The sequence below is a fragment of the Sphaeramia orbicularis genome, chromosome 1, assembly GCF_902148855.1.
Source record: "Sphaeramia orbicularis chromosome 1, fSphaOr1.1, whole genome shotgun sequence".
Classification (NCBI taxonomy): Eukaryota; Metazoa; Chordata; class Actinopteri; order Kurtiformes; family Apogonidae; genus Sphaeramia; species Sphaeramia orbicularis.
In genome coordinates, this window is record NC_043957.1 from 36,978,972 (window position 1) to 37,000,026 (window position 21,055).

The window sequence follows — 21,055 nt, forward strand, 5'->3', positions numbered from 1 at the left end:
AGTGTTTGGGTGTAAAAATCTGGGCCTGAGGTTTTCCTTTTACTATATAGACTCTCATAAATGGTGTGTGCGCAGTGGACCCCCTCCAGATATTGGAGAGCCTGTGCAAAAATATGCACTTAAGCACCACCCACAGGAGTAAATGTCACATCCTGAAAAGAATCAAGACCTTCCTCAGAATATAAGGTCAGAAGGTAATACTACTAAGACACATACCAACGGCCTGATAGCTCATCAGATAACACTGCTAACACTGCGGAGCACCGGTATCTGCATATTGACAGTAGCGGTAATATCAGTGTAGGTTAGCCAATCAGCTGGCTCCTAATTTTTTTAATGCCATGCTGTCCACCCACTCTACCTTCACCCCTGGGCTAAATGCATTATCCATACTATCAGCTGAAAAAACACTTGTCAGAGACATACCTGACTTTAACAATAGAGACATGGGAAAATGTGCATGTTTGAAGGATAGATGGGGGAAATTTACATATAAAAAATACATGACTGATGACACACACTGTGTATTTTTACATTAATTAAAATTAATATTTTGAAACAATGGCGCATGTGCTTTGGCATACACTAGTGGTGATATGTGGTTATAGTGCATCCGAAAATTGACTTGTATACTTCGCCCCACCAAAAACTAATTTCACCGGCCACCACTGGTCCTTATTATGAAACATGGATTATTCTGGAGCGAGATACAGAAGATCAGTGAGTTCTACAGAGTCCTTAAATGTCATGGATTACTTCTGTTCATGTCAGAGCAGACTTCAAACTGTTGTCAGTCACCTGTATGTTCTGCCATGGTTTATTTAGAATCACCTTTAGGTAACATGGACCACAGCTTTTCTTCAATTGTGCTTTTCTCTGTTTTAATAAAATATTGAAGCCCCAGAGTTGTAGACTTTTTCTGAGACTGAACTGTGTCACACTGCCCACTATTAAATATAGTCCATATAAATCCAGATGAAAAATATGGGCAGTTATACCTATAACCTCCACTAGCAAAAGTTACACCGTACTGATATATATATATATATATATATATATATATATATATATATATATATATATATATATATATATATATATATATCTGTGTCTGCGTGGGTTCTCCCTGGGTACTTCGACTTCCTCCCACCATCCAAAGACATGCACTGATAGGTTAATCAGTTAATCTAAATCGCCCATAGGTTTGAATGTGAGAGTGATTGTTTGTCTCTATATGTCAGCCCTGCGATGAACTGTCGACATGTCCAGGGTGTACCCTGCCTTCAACCATAAGTAGCTGGGATAGACTCCAGCGACCGCTGTGACCCTAATGAGGATAAAGCAGACTCAGAAAATGAATGAATAATATTTTATATATATATATATATATATATATATATATATATATATATATGAATAATATTTCACATTACTATGGTATGGAGTATGAATTGAAATAATGTCAAAATAAGTTTAAGGTAGATGACACATAGTGATTTATGATCCTCACAAATATGCAAATATTTTCTTCAAATACAGTTTTTTCATTATTATTTTAGACTAATTTGTATTTACACCCAAACAAAGGATTGACTTCTTTTTTTTTCCTTTTAAGAGACCCAGAGGTCAAAAACTCAGATATGTCATATTATTACTTAATACAATGAGCATATTTTTATGGTCCATTGGTAAATTCCACCTCAATGACAAAACAAAAACCCAACATGTAGAAAGTAGAGTGTTTCATCTGGCAGTAAATCTCAACCAACTAAAAGCCAGATTAACCTTTGGAAATCTGACATTTAAATCGATTCACCTTAAAGACAATTGCACAGAGCAATAAATGGGATTCCCAAGATATCAGTAACTGTGCTATGGGAAATCATTATCTCCTTAGCACATTATTACCTTGGAGAAGGATCTCTTATTGGTTTACTTAAGACATGGCAAGATGAATACTTGTCCTCATAATTAAAACAGTTAATCTGCTGCTTGGATCTGCAGATGGGCCTGCATTAGACATCCAACTCACACAGTCCCCAAACTCTTCATAATCATGAAATTTGGCGGGCGTTACTGAGCCGTAAATTCAGTATCATCCAGATCTAAAACCATGCAGACCCATCACATCACTGTGATCAATAAAATAAACATCACCTTCCCCCACTGCCACCACTAACATGCCATGGAAAACTGCACCAGGCACTTGATGTGCATTTGTACTGAGCCTGGGTTCTAGATCAAAAGTGCATTGTGATAAAATATAGGCAGAAAACGATGATACATTTTAGACATTTTTACTCGATATGAAATGAATGACAGCATTTCACACTGCAGAAATAAATGGGACTACCGTGGGAGCAGTTTTTTCTATTTGGTGAGTAAATTTAGGAATAATATTCAGCACACAAGAAAGAAACGTCTGTACTAAAATAGTCATGTAGTGAAAAATTGCCAAGGGTCTGTGTGATGTGTTGGTCTCATTTATAGATGAACAACTTCTGTCCTGATGTAGTTTGAGTAAGTGATATTTAGTGCACATCCTAAACTCTGAAATCTCTATTTGTTTTGATTGATTGAATGATTTTATTTGTGTATCATCAGATAAATAAAACCCAAAAGATGACAAGTTAAAGTGTACATACATATTTCCAGCACGGTTGCTGCATGTTAAAAAACAAAAACTGTATATTCAAGACATACTGAAAGGCACAATATGACAAAAAAAAAAGTGAAAAATGTTACATTCAAGTACACCTCCTAAATTCAGAAATCTACACATCATATGTCTGCAAATGCCACTTTAAACCATCAAAGTTAATATTTTCCTTTATATTCTAATTTAAAATACATAGTACTTCATCCGTCATTAAACTAAGAGGAAGATAATCTGCATCCATGTTAAAATTCTAAAGTTTTTAAGCAAATGGACCCTGATTCATCAGCCTCAAGGCATTAATATTTACTCTTTAAACTGCCAGCAGAATAGCAAACACATTCTATATAAACATAACTGTAGATAGTGGAAAAATATTGCGATCATATTAGTGCACCTAAGTTGCACACTAGGTTAACAGGTTAATATATGTTTATATACATGCCATTTAGTAGATAAACATATGCATATTATACTGCAGACTGTCATTTGCACTTATTTTGTTTTCATACTGTGGTTTTTATACTAGTTGTCTATTTTTTTGGTGTGTCTGCAGCATTCGAATGTGGAACAATCTAATTTAAGCACTTCTGACAGATAAAGATGTTGAACTATGTATCCTAAAGTGTCACCAGACCCCATGAAAATACGGAAAATTTAGTGACTTAGAAAGGCTTTTTCTTTGTTTGCTTTCTGAACACTTTCCCTGTTGATATCTTCTTGGATCAAAGCAGTAGATTGAACATGCAGTGGAGATCAATATGCTAGTCCTATTATCAGATGAATGGGTGTGATTTAAGACCATCTCCTATTGGCTTTCAGCATCTTTAACAGCAGCACACATGCACTGACACACAAATGCGAGTGCACACACACACACCGACATGCCTCTCACACTAATACAACAGCACACTGGTCTGGACAGCGCTGCGTTGTCCAGGCATAATAAATGAATGTGGATGTCAGTGAGAACATAAAACAAAAGTAATTAAAGGGAGCTGAAGGGCCCCAAAGCTCAGAGCAGTTGATTAATGATGCCTTTCAGCTAACAGGGCTCAACTGGACTGGTCTAACCTGGCAAGGCAAGAGGAGAGAGAGAGAAACGAAGGGAGGTGAATGCCCTGACCTGTCCTAAACCTCTAGGGGACTGTGAAAGTGTTGGGTTAATAAATGGATGAAGCCGTCAGGCATGAATGCGTGGTATACCTGAGAGGAGCTAAGATAAAAAAATAAAAAAAAAAATGTTTTCTTGCGCTACAGTAAATCAATACAAATCAATGGTGCATGTTACAAATCATACAACCAACAGTAAATTTGATGGAGTTTTTTATAGCTTGTGGTGTTTTAACATGTTTGCCCCTCAGCCCTGTAAGTGTACGAAGAGTTGAGCATCCTGGGCATTCCTCCTCACATATTACGAACCGCTGAAGTGCATCCTATTGTAAAAGTGAGAATAGCAGTTTTCCTCTTCCATCTGTGTTGCTGAAACATTCAAATAATTCATTCACTGCAAGTTCCTGGCAAACAAAAGACTGCCTCGTACAAACACTAAAAGTCACATCCTGTTAGGGAAAGCAGAAATCAAGAGCCCGTGCGGTAATGACGGAGCGCAGAATGCTGACCTCAGCAAGCAATTAGATGCAGACTGCTGCCTGACTGGCATCTTGTCTGGAGGAAATGTAGGATTTTAGTGTGTGTCTGTGTGAGAGGGACAAAAAGCAGCAAAGAGGAAGACAGAAAAACAGGTTGTGTGCCTGGAAAATATCTCCTCTGCCCACCCAGACTGCTCTTCTCTCACTCATAATTGGATTTTAAAAATACATGTAGCGGTCCCTCATAAGTGGTGTCAGGTCATCATTCATCTGTTTTGTGATAACTGTCTTCCTCTGTTTCAAGCCCCTGACATTTGGTGCAACCTCTCTACATACTGTCACTGTTTTATGTTGCTCTCTGTTTCCCTTTCATTTGGCCTCCTACTCATATTTGCCCTCTCGTCTTTTATCTTTCATTGTTGCCTCTTTACGCTGGGAGCAAGAACAAGGAAAGCAAAAAGTCAATTGCTACGATCACATACAGGGGGTAGACAGAAATTCCAATTTATTGGACCAGAAAAGATGAGAGTGGGACAAAGTGTGTGTGTGTGGGGCGGCGCTGCCTGCTGTTTTTAATAGGCTGGAGAGAAGGAGGCTCAAGGTAGATTTTAATCTTATGTGTTTCTAGGGCAACATGCAAGGCCTCTGAAGATAATGCAGGTTTGTAATGCTGTGCTCTGCAGGGCTGTGCAGCTGAAACATCTTTAAAATGCACTGAGGTGCTTTAAACTTTCGTTTTGGGCATTACTTTACTATTTTGTTGTCTTGGTCTCATGGCTGTTTTGGCCTAGTTTTCAAGTTGTTCCATCTTTGTAGCTGTGCCAAAAGCCATTAAGAGTACTTTTGTAACATCACACATACAAGCACTAGAAAATCTTCCAGAAAAAAACAAAAAAACAAAAAAAACATTGCACTCGGTTTCTTTTTAACATTTCACTAATCTTTCTTGTTACTTGTAAGGCAGATGTCTTCTGTCATCTTGTCTCTTTCTCTGACTATGTTTACCACCTGCTCATTTACCGCATCTAAACAAAAACAATATGAAGGCGCAGAGACAGGGTTTGATTGAAAACTGGTGCACAAGACAACGATAAGACTGGATATATGAGTACATGTCAAGCTGTCAGTATTTCATCTGGCTCCCTTCTTGCAGTCCATTTGATATTTACAGTATGTTGTTCTTGCTGTGTGGAGTAATGGGGCATGGCGGGTGGTGCAGGATGTGTTTAGCGTACTGTGAAGTTGCATGTAGTACGTCAGAACATGCAAACTCCTATGGGTTTGACAGAATGAACAGTTACAGATGTTTAAGCTTGATGGAGACAAATGATTCTCCATGTGTGCTGTATGTGTGTGTGCAGATATATGCTTGTGTGACAGAAAGAGTGTGGAAATTTAACAAGCCCAGTGAGTTGCAGTTAAACATCTGGACAAAGACAAGAACATCTTATTACCAGCAATAATTAATCTATAAACACGGCCAATAACCCAACCTGCTTGCACGGGAAAATTGCTGACACACACCTACATAGACACGCACACACAAAATGCAGAAAAGGAGATGAGGCTACAAATTTTCAACTCCTAACCACACACACACACACACACACACACACACACACACACACACACACACACACACACAACACTGACAAAATGCGCTTTTACTGACTTGTGTTTCTTGAGTGAGAGCCCCATGTGTTGCTTCATCTGCTGGAGGCCGTGGTAGTCAGTGTAGATGAGGTCAAAGGGCAATGGACCAGTTAGTGGGCAACTGCCTCGGCCTGGGGGCACACCTAGAAACCTGCAACACACGCACACACAAAGCAATACACAGTTAAAACGAAGAGAAAAATATAGTACACAGAACAGAGCGGAGGTTTACTCTTATAACATGCAGAGCAAAAAAAACTACAGTTCAGCCTGCCGGTGCACCAGGGCATTCAAGCATTTATTATTAACATAGAAAAAAAAAACATTTATTTACAGAAAGGGTCGGCAAAGAGAAGGTGAGCATGCAGCAGAGTTAGCTGAGAGTCAAATGTGTTCCATTACAGCTTCTACCATTTGACTTGGCAAAAATCTATTCATTCTATTGATAGAAGTGGAAAAAACAGGACTTCAATATTGTCTTTACTTATCCGTAGTGCATAATATTTTACTTGCAATATAACATTGTACAATTTACTTGTATTTTTCAGTCTTACATCTTATCAGTACTGAGAATACAGAGGCAAGCACTTTCCAGGCAGATACACCATCAAAAGTAAGTGTGGAAATCTCTACATTGTCATTAAATTTTCCATGTGTAGTGTACATGACCGTTTTAATCCTTTATTAGGCAAGTGACTATTTTTGGTCATTTCCTCAAACATTAAATATGGGGCCAATCCCATGCTTCAGTGAGCTCAAGGAGCATGTTGGTTTTTATAACACTATACAGTGATTCAGACAGATTTTATAGAAATTTTGTCAGTTTATGACCTTATAACAGGTGTTTTATTGCATGTGTTTACTTTTTAGCAAGTCCTGCCCGGATGTTTTAAAGCATGAGGTGGGGGACTGTTGTCACGCCAACCGACGAGCAGGTAGATGATGATGTCCAATAAGTAAGGTTTCAACTAAGGTTGACATTTTGAATTTCAGAGTATTTTAATGAGTGTCCAATAAAGGGTTAACAGCATAGTTCATCAAAATGTTGTGATGTGGTTTACACATACATAGAAAAGACCCAGATTAAATCCTGTAGGGGCTGTTTTAAATGCTTATGTGTTCTGCATAAGATTGCACTAGACTGTTATCTATCTTTGTCAATTATGTCACATTTTGTTGAAATTTATAGGTTGGTGTTTAAGTTAACACTCTCTTGTACCATGCTGTGAATTTATAATTGGTTTCACATGTGTATAATTTAAATAACAACTTAAACCATGAATGCTGGGAGAAATTCAGTATGAAGTTTCCTGTGGCTTTTATTCTTTTTGCCTCATTAAATACATTCAATCCTCATCAAAAATACCAGAGCTAATTGACAAGGCTCCAGAATTCACACAACAGTGAGAAGTCAGAGGTAACAACAAGGCTTAAGGGCTACTCAAAAATGCTTAATAACAGCTCAAATTATGTGAAAAACAAGAGTGTTAAGTCACTAATATTCCCTTGCAGAAACAAATAAATACTAAGCAAGAGTAGTGATGGCAGAAAATCTTGTAGGATTTTCAGGTAATTTCTAAGACATAAAGGAAAAACACACCACAGCAGTAAGATCTTCGGGTGAACTCATGTGATGCATTTAAGTACATTATGTTCCAGACTTGAGCGTTTGTGTATCATCATCTTTGAGAGGTGCTTTGGCTGCAGGGACACACAGCCCTCTCACATCCTGGTGTTGTGGAAAGGCCTGACACTTAGTTATTAGTTACCATTACAGTAATAATTACTTTACAAATGACCACATTATAAAAGTGGGTAACTACCTTTATTTCTATGATGAAGGGACGCCACAGGGAAGCCAATGTGAGAACATATCGGACTTTATCTATTACCCTTTGTCACCATGATGAAAAATAAGCAGTGGTACTGGTAGCTAGAAAATGTGTTTCTGCATGGTGGCACACATCTCTATTTGTCTCTAATTAGCCTTCTAGGTAATAGATTCAACTATCGAGAGTGCTTACACTGGAACTGCATAATGCAATTTTCACTATTTGCATCACTAGTTACTTAGCTAGTTAGTTAGTTAGTTAGCTAGAGGTAGTGTGCACATAGTCCAACTGAACTGTATACAAGCCCATATCTGCAAGTGGGCTTTGGCATGGTACTGTTTCCCAAAACAAGACCAACACTGAATGTTGTAATGACCCCTGGGCCCCTTTTGACACTGAGGGCTGCCCCTCAACTACAGTATACACCTGATGCCTGATGCTCCCCTACCAGTATCACTATCCCCTCACCTCATCTGTACTAGCTTCTCCTATCTGCCCCATGACCATGCACTTACCTCGAAAAACCTGAAAAATGTAGGTCAACATCAGTGGTGTAGTCCAGGGTATATGGCGGTATATGGAGTATATCTACTACTTTTCCAGTCAGCATTGCGTATACCCACTTCTAAATCCCCCTGATGCGCACCATTCAGTCATATCTGAGCCACGTTGGAAATGTTTTCCCCTAGGATGGTGAAGCCATGACCCACCCTACTCTGCCTCTAATTGGCTAGCACTCGCTGCCGTCACTGATTAAATTGGCTAACTTTAGGCATGAGGACTGATGAGCCAATCAGAGGCAAAGTAGGGTGGGTCATGCCAAGGAAAATGTTGCTAACTAGTGCTGGCCATCTCTGGAACCTGATTGGACACCTCAGGTGCCAGTGCCACCCCGGGTGATTGACAGGTCACTGAATGTCTCGTTGAAAGATGTGCGATTATTGGAAATGTGAACAAAAAAGGCAGAATAAACATCTTTCAAGTGAGTGACACATATCAAGAGAACCTACTTTCATGGAATACATAATTCTGAGGTACGTTTTAAGGTGGTTTCAGAATGAGTCACTGTTTTAAACTACTGGATATATGACTGCACATTTAGAGAGGAAGAGATTTTGTCACCAATAGTTAAACTGTGCGAGTAGGCTAATGTTATGAAAGGCTAACGTTATGAAAGGCTAACATTATCCTATGGTTGCCTCATGTTGAATACATTTGCATTCATGCAGCTGCTTGTGTGACCAGTAAAACCTACAAACTGCTCCTGATCAAGTCATGATCATTTTATAACAGTGAGCAAATACTACTGATGGATTTTTGGGTAAACTAAATAGAGTAGTTTTACATGTCACTGTTTCTAAAATGGGGCTTTTTATGGACTACTTACAGTAACTGAATGGACTACTTTTATGGATTACTTACAAAAATTGAGAGTATACCCACTTCTCCAGGGACCACTACACCACTGGTCAACATTGACGCGTCACCCTTGGTTTGACTTTGTAAATAAAAATCAAGGTCGGTGGATATGATATGATGGAGATCGGACAATTTGGTGAAGAGTGGAGAAATTATGCTTGGGCACAGTTTGATTATCTACAGCCACAGATTCAAGCGTTTTCTCATAATAATTCTGTTACTTAAAAATACTAAATACCAAAAACATTTTGGATTTTCAGTCATTAACCATAGAGATCTTACTCCTGTCATCCTGAATTAAGCACGGACAGAAGTGAGGAAACTGATGACTGTACATAAGATTATGAGACCAGAAGTGGGTCTGTTTGTGACAGAACCATATAAAGAGGCACGGAACAACGTGGAAATCTGATAAAGACCACAAGTGCCCTTCAAATACATTAGGGAACCACATTGATTGAACAACCAAACAAGCTGATGTGAAATAATCAAATAACCAACACTGTTTACATCTTCCTATGATTTCAGAGAGTTTCCCATATCAAAGTTGAAAATCTAATTCCCTGTAGTGAGGTAAAAATGGAAATAGCGTTCTGACAAAAGGTTGAATGAAAATAGGTGTTTGCTGATCAGATAGTATTTCCCTAGAGTGGCTGCTCAGGAGGCCTTTGGCAAAAAAAAAAAAAAAAAAAGAAAAAAAAGAAAAATCAAATGAACAGGATGAAAAGAGTTGAATTTGTAATGACCTGGCTGAAATGTAGCAGAAACATCAACAACAACAGATGGTCAATTGATAGAGAGGGAAAAGCAAGAGAGAACTTGGAAGCTATACAGTAAAAATGATGTGTTGCAGTTGTGTGTGTGTGTGTGTGTGTGGGTGGGTGGGTGGGGGGGGCTTGACTGTATGGGTGTTCACTTGTGTGTGATCTATATTTAATGTCTAGTTCGAATTCAAATGCTAACCGGTCTGTTTATCGATACCTACACTCCTCTACCACACCAAAAGCCTCCCTCCATCACTTTGAGAACCCTCATGAACCACACACTTTAGCACACATTGTGAATACACAACGCAACCACAAAATTAGGACCCCAAAGATATTTTCTTGTTTGACTCCGTTTCAGCTCATTGATTCACTGAGGGTCTCTATGCTGCTGTGCTGACGGACCTGCTATTGGATATCTGACCTGTGAGTGGTCCAGTAGCTCTTACTTAGCTCTTATTTCTGTGACAGATGAGGCCAAAGGCTAATGGAGACTGTAATGCAATTCGTACCTCCAGTGAATTTCATTTTGCTATGCTAGTTTTACATTGGAGTCCTTTTGGCTGTGTTACTCATCCAGAGGGTCATTTGATAGTGTAGCAGGACAGCACTTACAGGAGCTCTGTTGGCAGCTGCTAACCACCCTCACACAGCCATGCAAACAACAGGATAAAAGGATTAGAGGTGGGGTAAGTGATTCTAATACACTTTTAGTCAAATTTAGTGAACACTTCCTCTTGCTCTGCTAACTGTTCAGCGTGCACTAAAAACAACTGGTGTTTGTACACAGGCCAGACTATTTAAATGAAAAACAAAATAAAACAATGAGGATCAGACCAACCTACACAACACTAATCCAGTTAAAAGAAGTAAAAACCCACTCAAAAAGAATCCTTTTCTATGGACTTACCAACTTATATTTTATATTATTGAGTTACTTGTGTTACTCAACTCTTCTCCAATTATCAACAACTGCATCAGTGGTAGAGTGAAACAGCATTAAGAGCACAAGGGCCTATAGCACAATAAAAAGCTACAAAACAGAAAAATAACATTGTTTCCTGATCCTGTTGCAACATATATTTTAAAAACACAAATAAACACACCCATACCTTCACAAAACTCTACTGAAATGTTCTAGAGCAGTGGCAGTTCTAAGATCAGAAGTTTAGGGGTGCCTGGCCGGCCAGGCAAGAGAAATTTTACTGTTTTGTATATTTTAACGCAATTTCGGACAATCCTTCACACATTTGTGAAAGAAAAGCATAACACTTTTTGGGTAGGGGAAACTATGACTAAACAATCAAATCTGATAAAAAGTTATTTAAATGAGGACATGAAGAAAAAAAATTGCATTATAATGCAAAAGTATTTGAGAGATTTAAGAGATTTGCGTTATAACGCATATTTTTAGTTTCTTCATGTTTCTTCCTGGGCTCTGTATGTAACACGCTGTAACAAGACAAAAATGGAAAATGCAGACAAAGACCTGGGTCTCTGCAGGTAAATACACTATCACACACTGACAACAGGTCAGAAGTGATGACTGAGAGGATTATTATTGTATGAGTATATAGTGTTTAAAGGAATATGATGCATACTGTGTCAGTCATTAGTCATGCTTTTAACCTCTTTGTCTAAAGCAAAGGAGCAGGAGGTCCCTGACAAACAGCAGGGATCTGTTTTTGGTCATTTGGTAAATCCATTCACACCTCATCCATGTATCTATCTGAAAAATTCTGCAGAAACAAAGCCAAATTCACAAACCTTTTCTCTACTCCTTAAAAGAGTTAAAATCTGGCTAAAAAGATGCAGGGTGCTTTTTTTTTTTTTTTTTTTTTTTTTTTTTTTTTTTACAAAAAGTTGGTAAAGAACTCTTATAGGTCACCAAATCTAGTTAGAAAATGGCTAAGTTGTCAATGCTGAATCACAGGAGGAGGTTTTACTCAAGGGTTATTTGACCTGAACTTCTGAAGAAATACTGAGGAGATGGGTGGGTTAGAGGTGGGTCTTTTTCAAAAACGGTTTTCCTTTAAGTGTAGTGACTGAATTGAGACAAAAGTACCAGATAAAATAAACAAAAATCTAACATGAGTGATGTCATCATTCAGCTTTTGAAGTTCACATCTTTAATGGCTCCTACGTACAAGCATTAGAAGTGCCATCTGTGGTGTGAAGCCCTGTTGTGCATTACAGCCTTCCATGATGGGATTGCAAGTGTGCACTTTGTCTGGAGTGTAGTGCCTCTCATTAGCTATGTTTCCATTAGTGATAAGATATGTCCTACTATCCATATAGATGATGGAGAACTCTCACAGTTAAGGAGGTCTATTTAAAGAGCCTGTTCGATGTGATGGAATCTTGTTTTTGAGTTGACAAGGAAAACAGGATTGATTTAGTTGACAGAATTTTTTTTATGTCTTTGAATAAGTATATTTCTAGAAAATCAGGAATGATGCTTTTCACACTGTAATTGGGTATTTAAGCCCATCAGGAGGAGGGGGCATGCATGTTTGTACACAGAACAAGAGCTTCTGATGGAGCTTTTTAAACCCACATTATGCATTCATATGGAATACACTACAGCCAAAAAAAGGAATCTGTGCTGACCTCAAGTTCAGGACAATGTGTTATATATCCCTCCTTAGATTTCTCTGTATGGTTTCAGCAGATTTAACATATGATGAAAAGATAAACAGTGAATCAGAGGTGTTTTGTCCAGTGCCATGCATGAAGTGCTGCATGTATTACACTGTTACAACAAAGCAATTTTTACTCAACATGCTAACAATCACACTCTTCATTGTGGACAAGAAGAGAATCACTTTAATGGCAGCCTGGTCCAGTTTGGATATGGGTGCTTCTTTGAAACTGGTCCCTAAAAACAGGACACGGGGGCTAAAACGTCAAATCAGATGTAGACTAATGTTATGAAACAAGTTTGGAAGCACTTTGGGTCTGTTTTAAAAATGAATATTTACTGAGATAAAAGAGAAACTTTTCAGGTAAAACACATTTTTCAAATTATTTTTATACAAAAATCTGCATGTAACATGGTAAAAAGGACATGAAAATTATGCGCTACTATTTTTTTAAATATCTTTTTTCTCTCACATAGGTACATTTTGGGAATCAAACCAATTATGCAAGGCAGAGTGTTTCACAAAAATGGCCACTGCTGCAAAACCATTTGTGATTTATTTGCGTTTAAATGGGCAGGTTCTGCATGTAACACAAGTGGACACAATGAGTTACACACGAAACCTGGAATGAGACTGAAATTCATGAAAAACCTACATGTCTGGATTAGAAAAGCCACTAGGATTGTCATGTTTAACAGAGTGTCTTTATTTATAGTGGTATATAAGACCATTTCAAGTGATGTTTTCAGGATCAAATGCACTGACACCTAGGGAGATTTTCCTGTCCCAATTTTGGTCCTATTTTTGTTCCCAATATTTTATCAAAAATTCATTAATTTTGGGATGGCTCAGGACAAGAGTATAATTTTTTTTTTTTTTTTCCGCATTTATCTGAGGTCATCATTAGATACATCCTGGGTGGAAATATGTCTAAATTTCTGTTTTATTATTTGGTCTAAAAAAAATGGCAAAGTGCCAGATACCAAAACAAACCCAATTTCATAGAAGCTCCCATATACAGCAGCAATGTACAATACTTTAAACAGAGGGACTATTTTTCCTTCAAGGTTGTAACTAACATTCTCTGAAAAGGAAAAATGTAATACAGAGATAGGATACAGTGTTAACAAGTAATTTAATACAGTTTACAGAGCTGAATAACTGATGAAAAATTAAAGAAATGTATTCCAATTGTCTGAAGTTAAACTTCAAACTGAGTGTGGTGAAAGCACACTACTGATAGATTTACATATATTATAATGGTCATAACTGTACCTGAGACTAGGGCTGCTCGATTATAGAAAAAAAAAAAAAAATCACGATTATTTTAGCAATAATTGAAATCACGATTATTAAAAACGATTATTTGTTAACCTTAAAGTTGTTTATTTTTTTCTTGCAAAACAATGTAAAATATACTCTTTAAACATAAATAAAGCTTTTAACCACTAAAGCAAAGTATGTTCACTTTTGTACGAAACAAAAAAATCTTTGAATGCAAATAAATGTACTGTAAATTCAAGTATGTTTCCTTTTGTAAATAAATAGTGCACTGTAATTAAACTGCTATAGACTTGCCATAGAACTGTAGCAATTAAAAAAAAAAAAAAAAAACTCACGTAAAGTGCAAATTATAAATTCAAGTATGTTCAATGTAGTATGAAACATAGTAAATTCAGTGGCGTGCCATTTCAGTTAAGACCTTCTGTATACAACAGCCATCTAGAATACGTACGTTAGGGTTATACGGGTTAGGGTTAGGTTAATACGGGAGTTGCAGCGTAAAGAGATTCGGAAACTGAAGATTGCATTGCGGACGAAGTTGTTTTTATGTGTTTTAGTTTTTCATAAGATTATGATAACGGTGGCGGTGGTTAAACTTTAAATGGTTAAAAAGGTTTGTTGTGTTAGCGGTCGGTGCGGACTCAACTACGAAACACTTTTTGCATGTGATGTGTTTTTGCTCTTCGTCTTCTTCATCAAACCCAAAGTGATTCCATACAATTGAATTTGACTTGTCTTTTTTGTTTACCAAGCACTTCTGCTGGGATTCTCCTGCCATTTGTCCAGACCGCAAGGTACAACTTTCCTCATGGGGTGGACCTGCTGGCAGCAGTAGCTTAGAGGGGGGCGGGGCAGAGCAGCTCATGGTAGCTTGCGTGCGCGTGAATTAAAACAACTCAAAATTAATAATCGTTTTTTCTCGATTACATAATTTTTGTAATCGTTGCGTGTAATAATCGAAATCGTAATTGAATTTTGATTAATTGCACAGCCCTACCTGAGACTGAACAACCTTCAGATATCTTAAACTAAATGCATGCACCCTCATCTAAGTTGTATAATGACACTCTAAATGAAGCATGCTCATGTTTTCACTACATCTCTGGTTATATATTGAAGGGAGGCAGAAATAGCATAGTATGTATAATTGATTTTCAGTTTGTGCTGCAGCTCCGGCAGTGCTTTTTGCTTTTTTGTTTTTGTCAGCCTGCAGATGCCTGTATCTGTCTGGATGTTGTATGTGAAAGATGCAGCCATTAAGAAAGAGTTTGCATAACTGTAGCAATGCTAACTGGGACTTAGAAAAAAGCAAGTCAAAAAGAGAATGACAAGAGGAAAACAGACTGTAATGTACTAACAGCAGAGGAAACAGCAGCAGGACTGAATACAATTAGCTCCTTGGTTCTTCACTTTACATAATCAGCCCATTTCTCTCTGTGTTTTGCTCTAATCCCTGTCTTTTGGCAGCTATTCAGCCATAACATACTGGAAAGGAGTGAAAATGTTTGTTTAATTTTTCACATTTGTTCTCTTCTGTTAGGGAACAGAGAAAAAAAATTGACTTTGACTGAAGGTATATTACATACCTGGCTTTTGGTTGGTAATTTAATTAATGTGAGTTTCAAATGACTGTAATATTAAGGATGTCAAATTTAGGACTGATCAACAAGAACAAGTGTGTGGTACTTCTGTTTCTAAGACATTTTTTTTTTCCTGAAACTTTCAAAGTGAAAAGTTTAAGACAAAAAGCAATTACTGTCACGCAAGCCACCTCATTAAAACCAAAAAAACAAATCCATCATTTAGTGCATACAAACTTTACAACATTTGAAGCTATCTGACACACATTAAAATGCTGACTTGCAGAAAGAATCCCATTCAGACATCAGTAACGTAAGCCCCCCCCCGACACACACTTGTGATGGCAGCCATCCCAGACACAACTCCTGTGCCATTCAGGGCCACACAGGACTCCAATTACCCAAGGTTCTCTTGTCTCCTGGTTGGCATCCAGTCAACAAGCCCTCACAATTAACTTCCTCTCTCTCACACACATCCACACACACACTGGCACAAAGAGATGAAGTAAAGTACATGAATGAGGGTGGGCTGATGGTGGTGTTCATGGCCCACCTGCCAGTAGCTGCTCCTTTATGCTACTTTAGTGACCAATATCATTTACATATTAATAAAAAACATGCTATTTCAATGTAGTTCATGTACAAGGACTACATTTATGAGGATTAAATCTTAAGATCTTCTCTTTTCCTCTCACCAGGATGAAGCATCCAACATGTGCTGAAAAACATCTTCTCCATATCTGATCCCTGTCTCTGAAAGTCTTTCCCAAACATTGAGTAATATGCGATTATGTGTCTGAATACTGTTGTACATGTGTGACTCATACTGAGTGTCTTGTGAGTGCAGTACACAGAAAATGTGTACATTGTGTAGTATTGATGCTGTGAGTTTTGGATACTTTGACGCTGTTGTTACATACTCTGTGGGGTTTTCATTTTTGTACATTTGAGTTTCTAGAACGTTGTATGCTTTTTAATATATTATTAGTATTACAATGACATGGAAAAGGATGTGAACATGACATGCTAGAAATTATTATTATTATTATTATTATTATTATTATTATTATTATTATTATTATTATTATTATTATTATTATTATTATGACAAGAGTGATGGTGCTGATATTATCCCTATCAATCCATCATAATTGTGCCTGTGTAAAATGTCTCATTTTTCCAACATAACAATGTTTACAGTTGCTTACATATAACATTGTGCATTGCATCATTTTGTTCATTCTGTCAACTCAATACATGTCAACTCAAAGAAAGCCCTTGGAGATAGACAACTCACTTTTAAGTGAAAGTGAAACCCCTCATGACCTTCCAGAGGATTAAAAGCCTTGGGAAATGAATGAACAAATGAATTGTTTAGTGAAATGCATGTTAAACAGAACAAATATGTCATTTGAATTATTTGTAAAAGCAGCACATTCATATCTGTAGTACTTTTTATACAGAAAAATTACAGGAATTACCATAAAATAAATCTAACTAAATATGTTGCTATAAACTAGTGGAAACAAAACGAATACAGTACTAATCAAATAAATACATAGTAAAATTAAAGCAAAAATAGTAGTGTAAGGATGGAGTGAATGATTTATAGATCTAATAGTGTCACTATACCACTATGTCTCTATACCTGTTGTGTGTATGTTGTTAATTTCAGGTACATTTCTCATTTTAAGTGGATGTGTTTAACTAAAGATTGCAATAGATTTAATTCTGGGTCAAACTGTCTCATGTAACTGGTGGTGCAAGGCAGAAAATGCATTGCTTCAGTGTCTATGTTTAAAGCACAGTTACAAATATTACACTTTTAATGCCTATGTTTAACCATTTACTCTCAGCATGTAAGCAGTTTGGAAAAAAAAAAGTAATTACACACCCGTGCTATATAAGACAAATCAATACAATGTCAGTGAAATGTTGCATGTGCATGTTTGCTTCGCTTCCCTGTGTGTGTGTCAGTTATGTTTTCCAGGGTAAAGAGCCATGTAGTCAGCCCGTTCAATGCCATATAACTGTATTGATCTCCTAAAGAGCAATTTAGCAACGCTATTAGAAGCACAAAAGCCAAAATAAGCAATAACACAAAGCCTACTGCTTGTAAAGAGCTAATATCTGTCATTTTCCCTATAACTGCACGTGTTTAAGATAAGATATGACTTTACTTATCCCACCGTGGGGAAATTTCACAGTTAACAACAGCAATATACAACAAGCAAGTGCAGGAAAAAACACAAACGAATGAAAAATGAAATACGGAGAAAAATAAGAAATTTGGTATTATATAAATATTATGTTATGGTGTATATTTGTGTATCCTTCAGAGTCTTGAGACACTTCAGTGCTTATCTTTGGTATATACTCACCATACAGTTTATTTAGTGCTATATTTCCCTGTCCTCTATGTGTGTGTCACTAATCAAACAGCTGGCCAAGTGTCACTGTGGGGTGAAGAAAACTCCCTCGGCTGGCAACGCTGTGAGAGCAGATGATCCATATTTGGCCACAGGGTTGTGTATGACCTGCTGTGAGACGTGTGTGTTTCAATATCTGAGCATGTGTGTGTTTTTCTGTGTCACATGAAAGTTGAAGGGCGTTCCAGTCAGTCTTGTCAGCTAATGTCAAACCCACTGTCCTTGTCTGACTGAGGGTGAGACAGGGTCAGCTTTGAGAGGCGCATACAGCAGCTGAGATGTGACTTTATCAGCCAGCACTGCTGCCAGCGTCTGTTATTCCTACCCACAAAATATCCCCAAACATGTTCATATCTGACAGCATATCCAGATCAAAATGAGATTTTGCCCCTGCCTGGTTCACTTGATATTCACTCTTCCACCGAGGTTCAATTCCTGTGGAGAAATTGTTGCAAAAACATGTTGTATATGCACTGGTACTTAGCAGGGGGCTGTTTACTTGTAAACAAATACAATGGAAAATGTAACATGCAAACCTAAGCATTATGTAGCGTTTATTTTAGAATTTTTTGAGCTAGATTTATACTTATTATGAAGGAGGATTAGTGCCACAATGAAGATAAAAAAAATGATATTTTGAGAATGAAGTCATAATAAACACTGGACGTTAAAGTCTGTGAATATCTTCCCTACTTTACCTGAGTCAAATAGAGTATTTCATTATACCTCAACTATATTATAAAATAAGCTTGTGCATCGACCCTTGAAGATCCAAGATCCTAGATGTGGTAGTTTTTATGCTGTTGTGTATTCATGCATGCTGTACCGCATTTGTCCAGCAGTCACCGCTAAAGCATTCTGGCCATAGCAACGTGACTGTAAGGCTACTGTAAAGGCTTCCAAAATTACTATTATCTCCCAAAATATTGGTCCTATCAACTTGCCATTTCCGCTAGTCTGTTCCTTGACCAAAAATACATAAGTATGCCAAACTGCAGCAGCCAGCTCTGTCTGGATTTTATGTGAATCCCCAGATACACACACACACACACACACACACACACGGAGGCCACTTGGCTTTTATAATATAGATATATACATTCCTAATTAGAAAATATGTGACAGAAAGTTCCTTTTAATTATTTCTACATAACGACTTTGTTCTTGAGAAACTATGACCTTATCCTTGTAATATTCTGACTTACTTACGTAAATGTTTGACTTTATTTTCATTATACTGTGACTTTCTTCTCAAAATGTCATGGCTTTATTTTCATATTATTAGCTAGTAAATGTTTCAGAATATTTTGACTTTGAAAAACTGCAAACTTCTGCTTATATATTATTACTTTTTCTCAGAATATTATGACTTCACTCTCATAATGTTATATTTTTCCAATCTTCCATATGGCCCTAATCCTCTGTAACTTAGTAAGCAAGGAAGAAAAAAAATTAAGTAAGATTGTTTCTGGCGCAACAGATCCAACCTTTCAGTCTTTCAGGAAGAAAAATGAAACTAAATCCTTACAAAAACATTGCTGAAACTAGTTTAACAGTAACAGAACATCATTTTACTTCGTCTGACACCTCACCATCTGGATGGCAGTGATCTACATAAGAAGTGCTGTTTGATTAATCCTCTCAAACAAATAGTTTGTACAGTTCTGTTTTTTCAGGATAGAAATCAAACCACTGATAAACAGTTACAGTTCTATTTTCTGTGAGAGTTCAACCCAAGCAAACACTGTTAGATGTGTGTCAGACAGGTGTTTGTTGTATTTTAGTTGACTAAAAAACTGAGTGAATTTTAATGCAGGAGCAAAACTAAATTTATATTTCTACATGTCAAGAAGATTTTGCCTGGGTGTTGCATATCGTAACATTAAGAAGTGTTTTCCCTGAAAAACCTGCATTTAGTAGAATTTGGTTAAAAAGTTTTAACACCCTGCCATGATGACAAAATTGTGCAACACCAGTTTGATCCTCTTATGTGTGGACCCTGGAGGTAGCTGGAGACAGTATAATACTTCTATATAAGGCTATTTTATATGTCAAATGGTTATGTGAAAGATAGGATAGAAAAATGTTACCTGAAAGAGTTAATGCTGTTTTAAATCTACATATTCACACACACACACACACACACACACACACACACACACACACACATACACACATATAACAGCCATTCAATACAATCTTTTGCAAACAACCACTCACATGCACCACCACACACATATACATACACACACACACACACACACACACACACACACTTATAAAGCAGTGCTAGAAGCCGCTGACAGGCCCCAGTTATCAGCTAAGGCAGGGTGCACTAGATAAGTGAGCCGCAAGGCATCATAAACACCAATACAGAGAGAGAAAGAGAGAGAGATAAAGATGGGGAGAGAGAGAGAGAGAGAGAGAGAGAGCAGCAGAGGGAGGATGAATCAGAGATGAAAGAGGGAAGAGGGAAAAATTCAACACTCCTGTCAGAGATAATAAAATTCTCAGATGAAAAGCTACAGTGGAGAGAGGGAGAATTAGAGACGCAAGGGGAGAGAGGGAGAAAGATTGGGAGGCAAGGTGAAAGGAGAAATGACAAGTGAGACGCAAGGGGCGGGAGTTAGAGTGAGAGGGAGGGAAGAAAAGTCGAGTGGAAGTACGCAAGAGCAGAGAGGAGGAAAGGGGAGAATATGTAGGAGAACCGGGTGGGGGTAAAATAAGATTGAGAGGCCAAAACCGATTAAAAAAAACAGGGGATTTAGGGGAATGGGCGATATCAGTTTCAGGAAACCGGGGTGTGTGTTTGACTGCCAAATATTGAGTGAAGTGTTTTTGAGAGGAAAAAGAACAAGCAAGGCAGCTTTGCAATGAAATTAGAAGAATTAAAAATACACTTCCATCAGCTACAAGGACTGGGTAACACAGACACACACAAACACACACACAGACACACACATCGCCCTTCACTGCATATGCACCCTTTGCTAATAAACCTTGCTCCTGTTTTGTCTCCCAAGACAGCAGGCGGTCGGCCCCGTTTCCCTTTGTCAGCAACTTTTGATCTAATCCCACTAAATCAAGAAGAATAAGAGTCTGCATTGGAGGTGAAGGAAGAAGACAAGGGAAATGAAATGTGCTCACACAGATGTACACAATGCAAGGACAGGTGACAAATTAAAGGAAAAAAAAACTACAACC

General features: G+C 37.6%; 1 protein-coding gene across 2 annotated transcripts in view; it reads right to left on the reverse strand.

Annotated features, from left to right (window-relative positions):
* Positions 1 to 21,055, reverse strand: part of LOC115421252 (alpha-1,6-mannosylglycoprotein 6-beta-N-acetylglucosaminyltransferase B-like) — a 162,854-nt gene that overhangs the window by 33,561 nt on the left and 108,238 nt on the right. For both annotated transcript variants that reach the window (XM_030137056.1, XM_030137051.1), the window contains exon 9: positions 5,921 to 6,052. In XM_030137056.1, the coding sequence (XP_029992916.1) occupies positions 5,921 to 6,052 (132 nt within the window). The remainder of the gene's footprint in view (positions 1 to 5,920; positions 6,053 to 21,055) is intronic.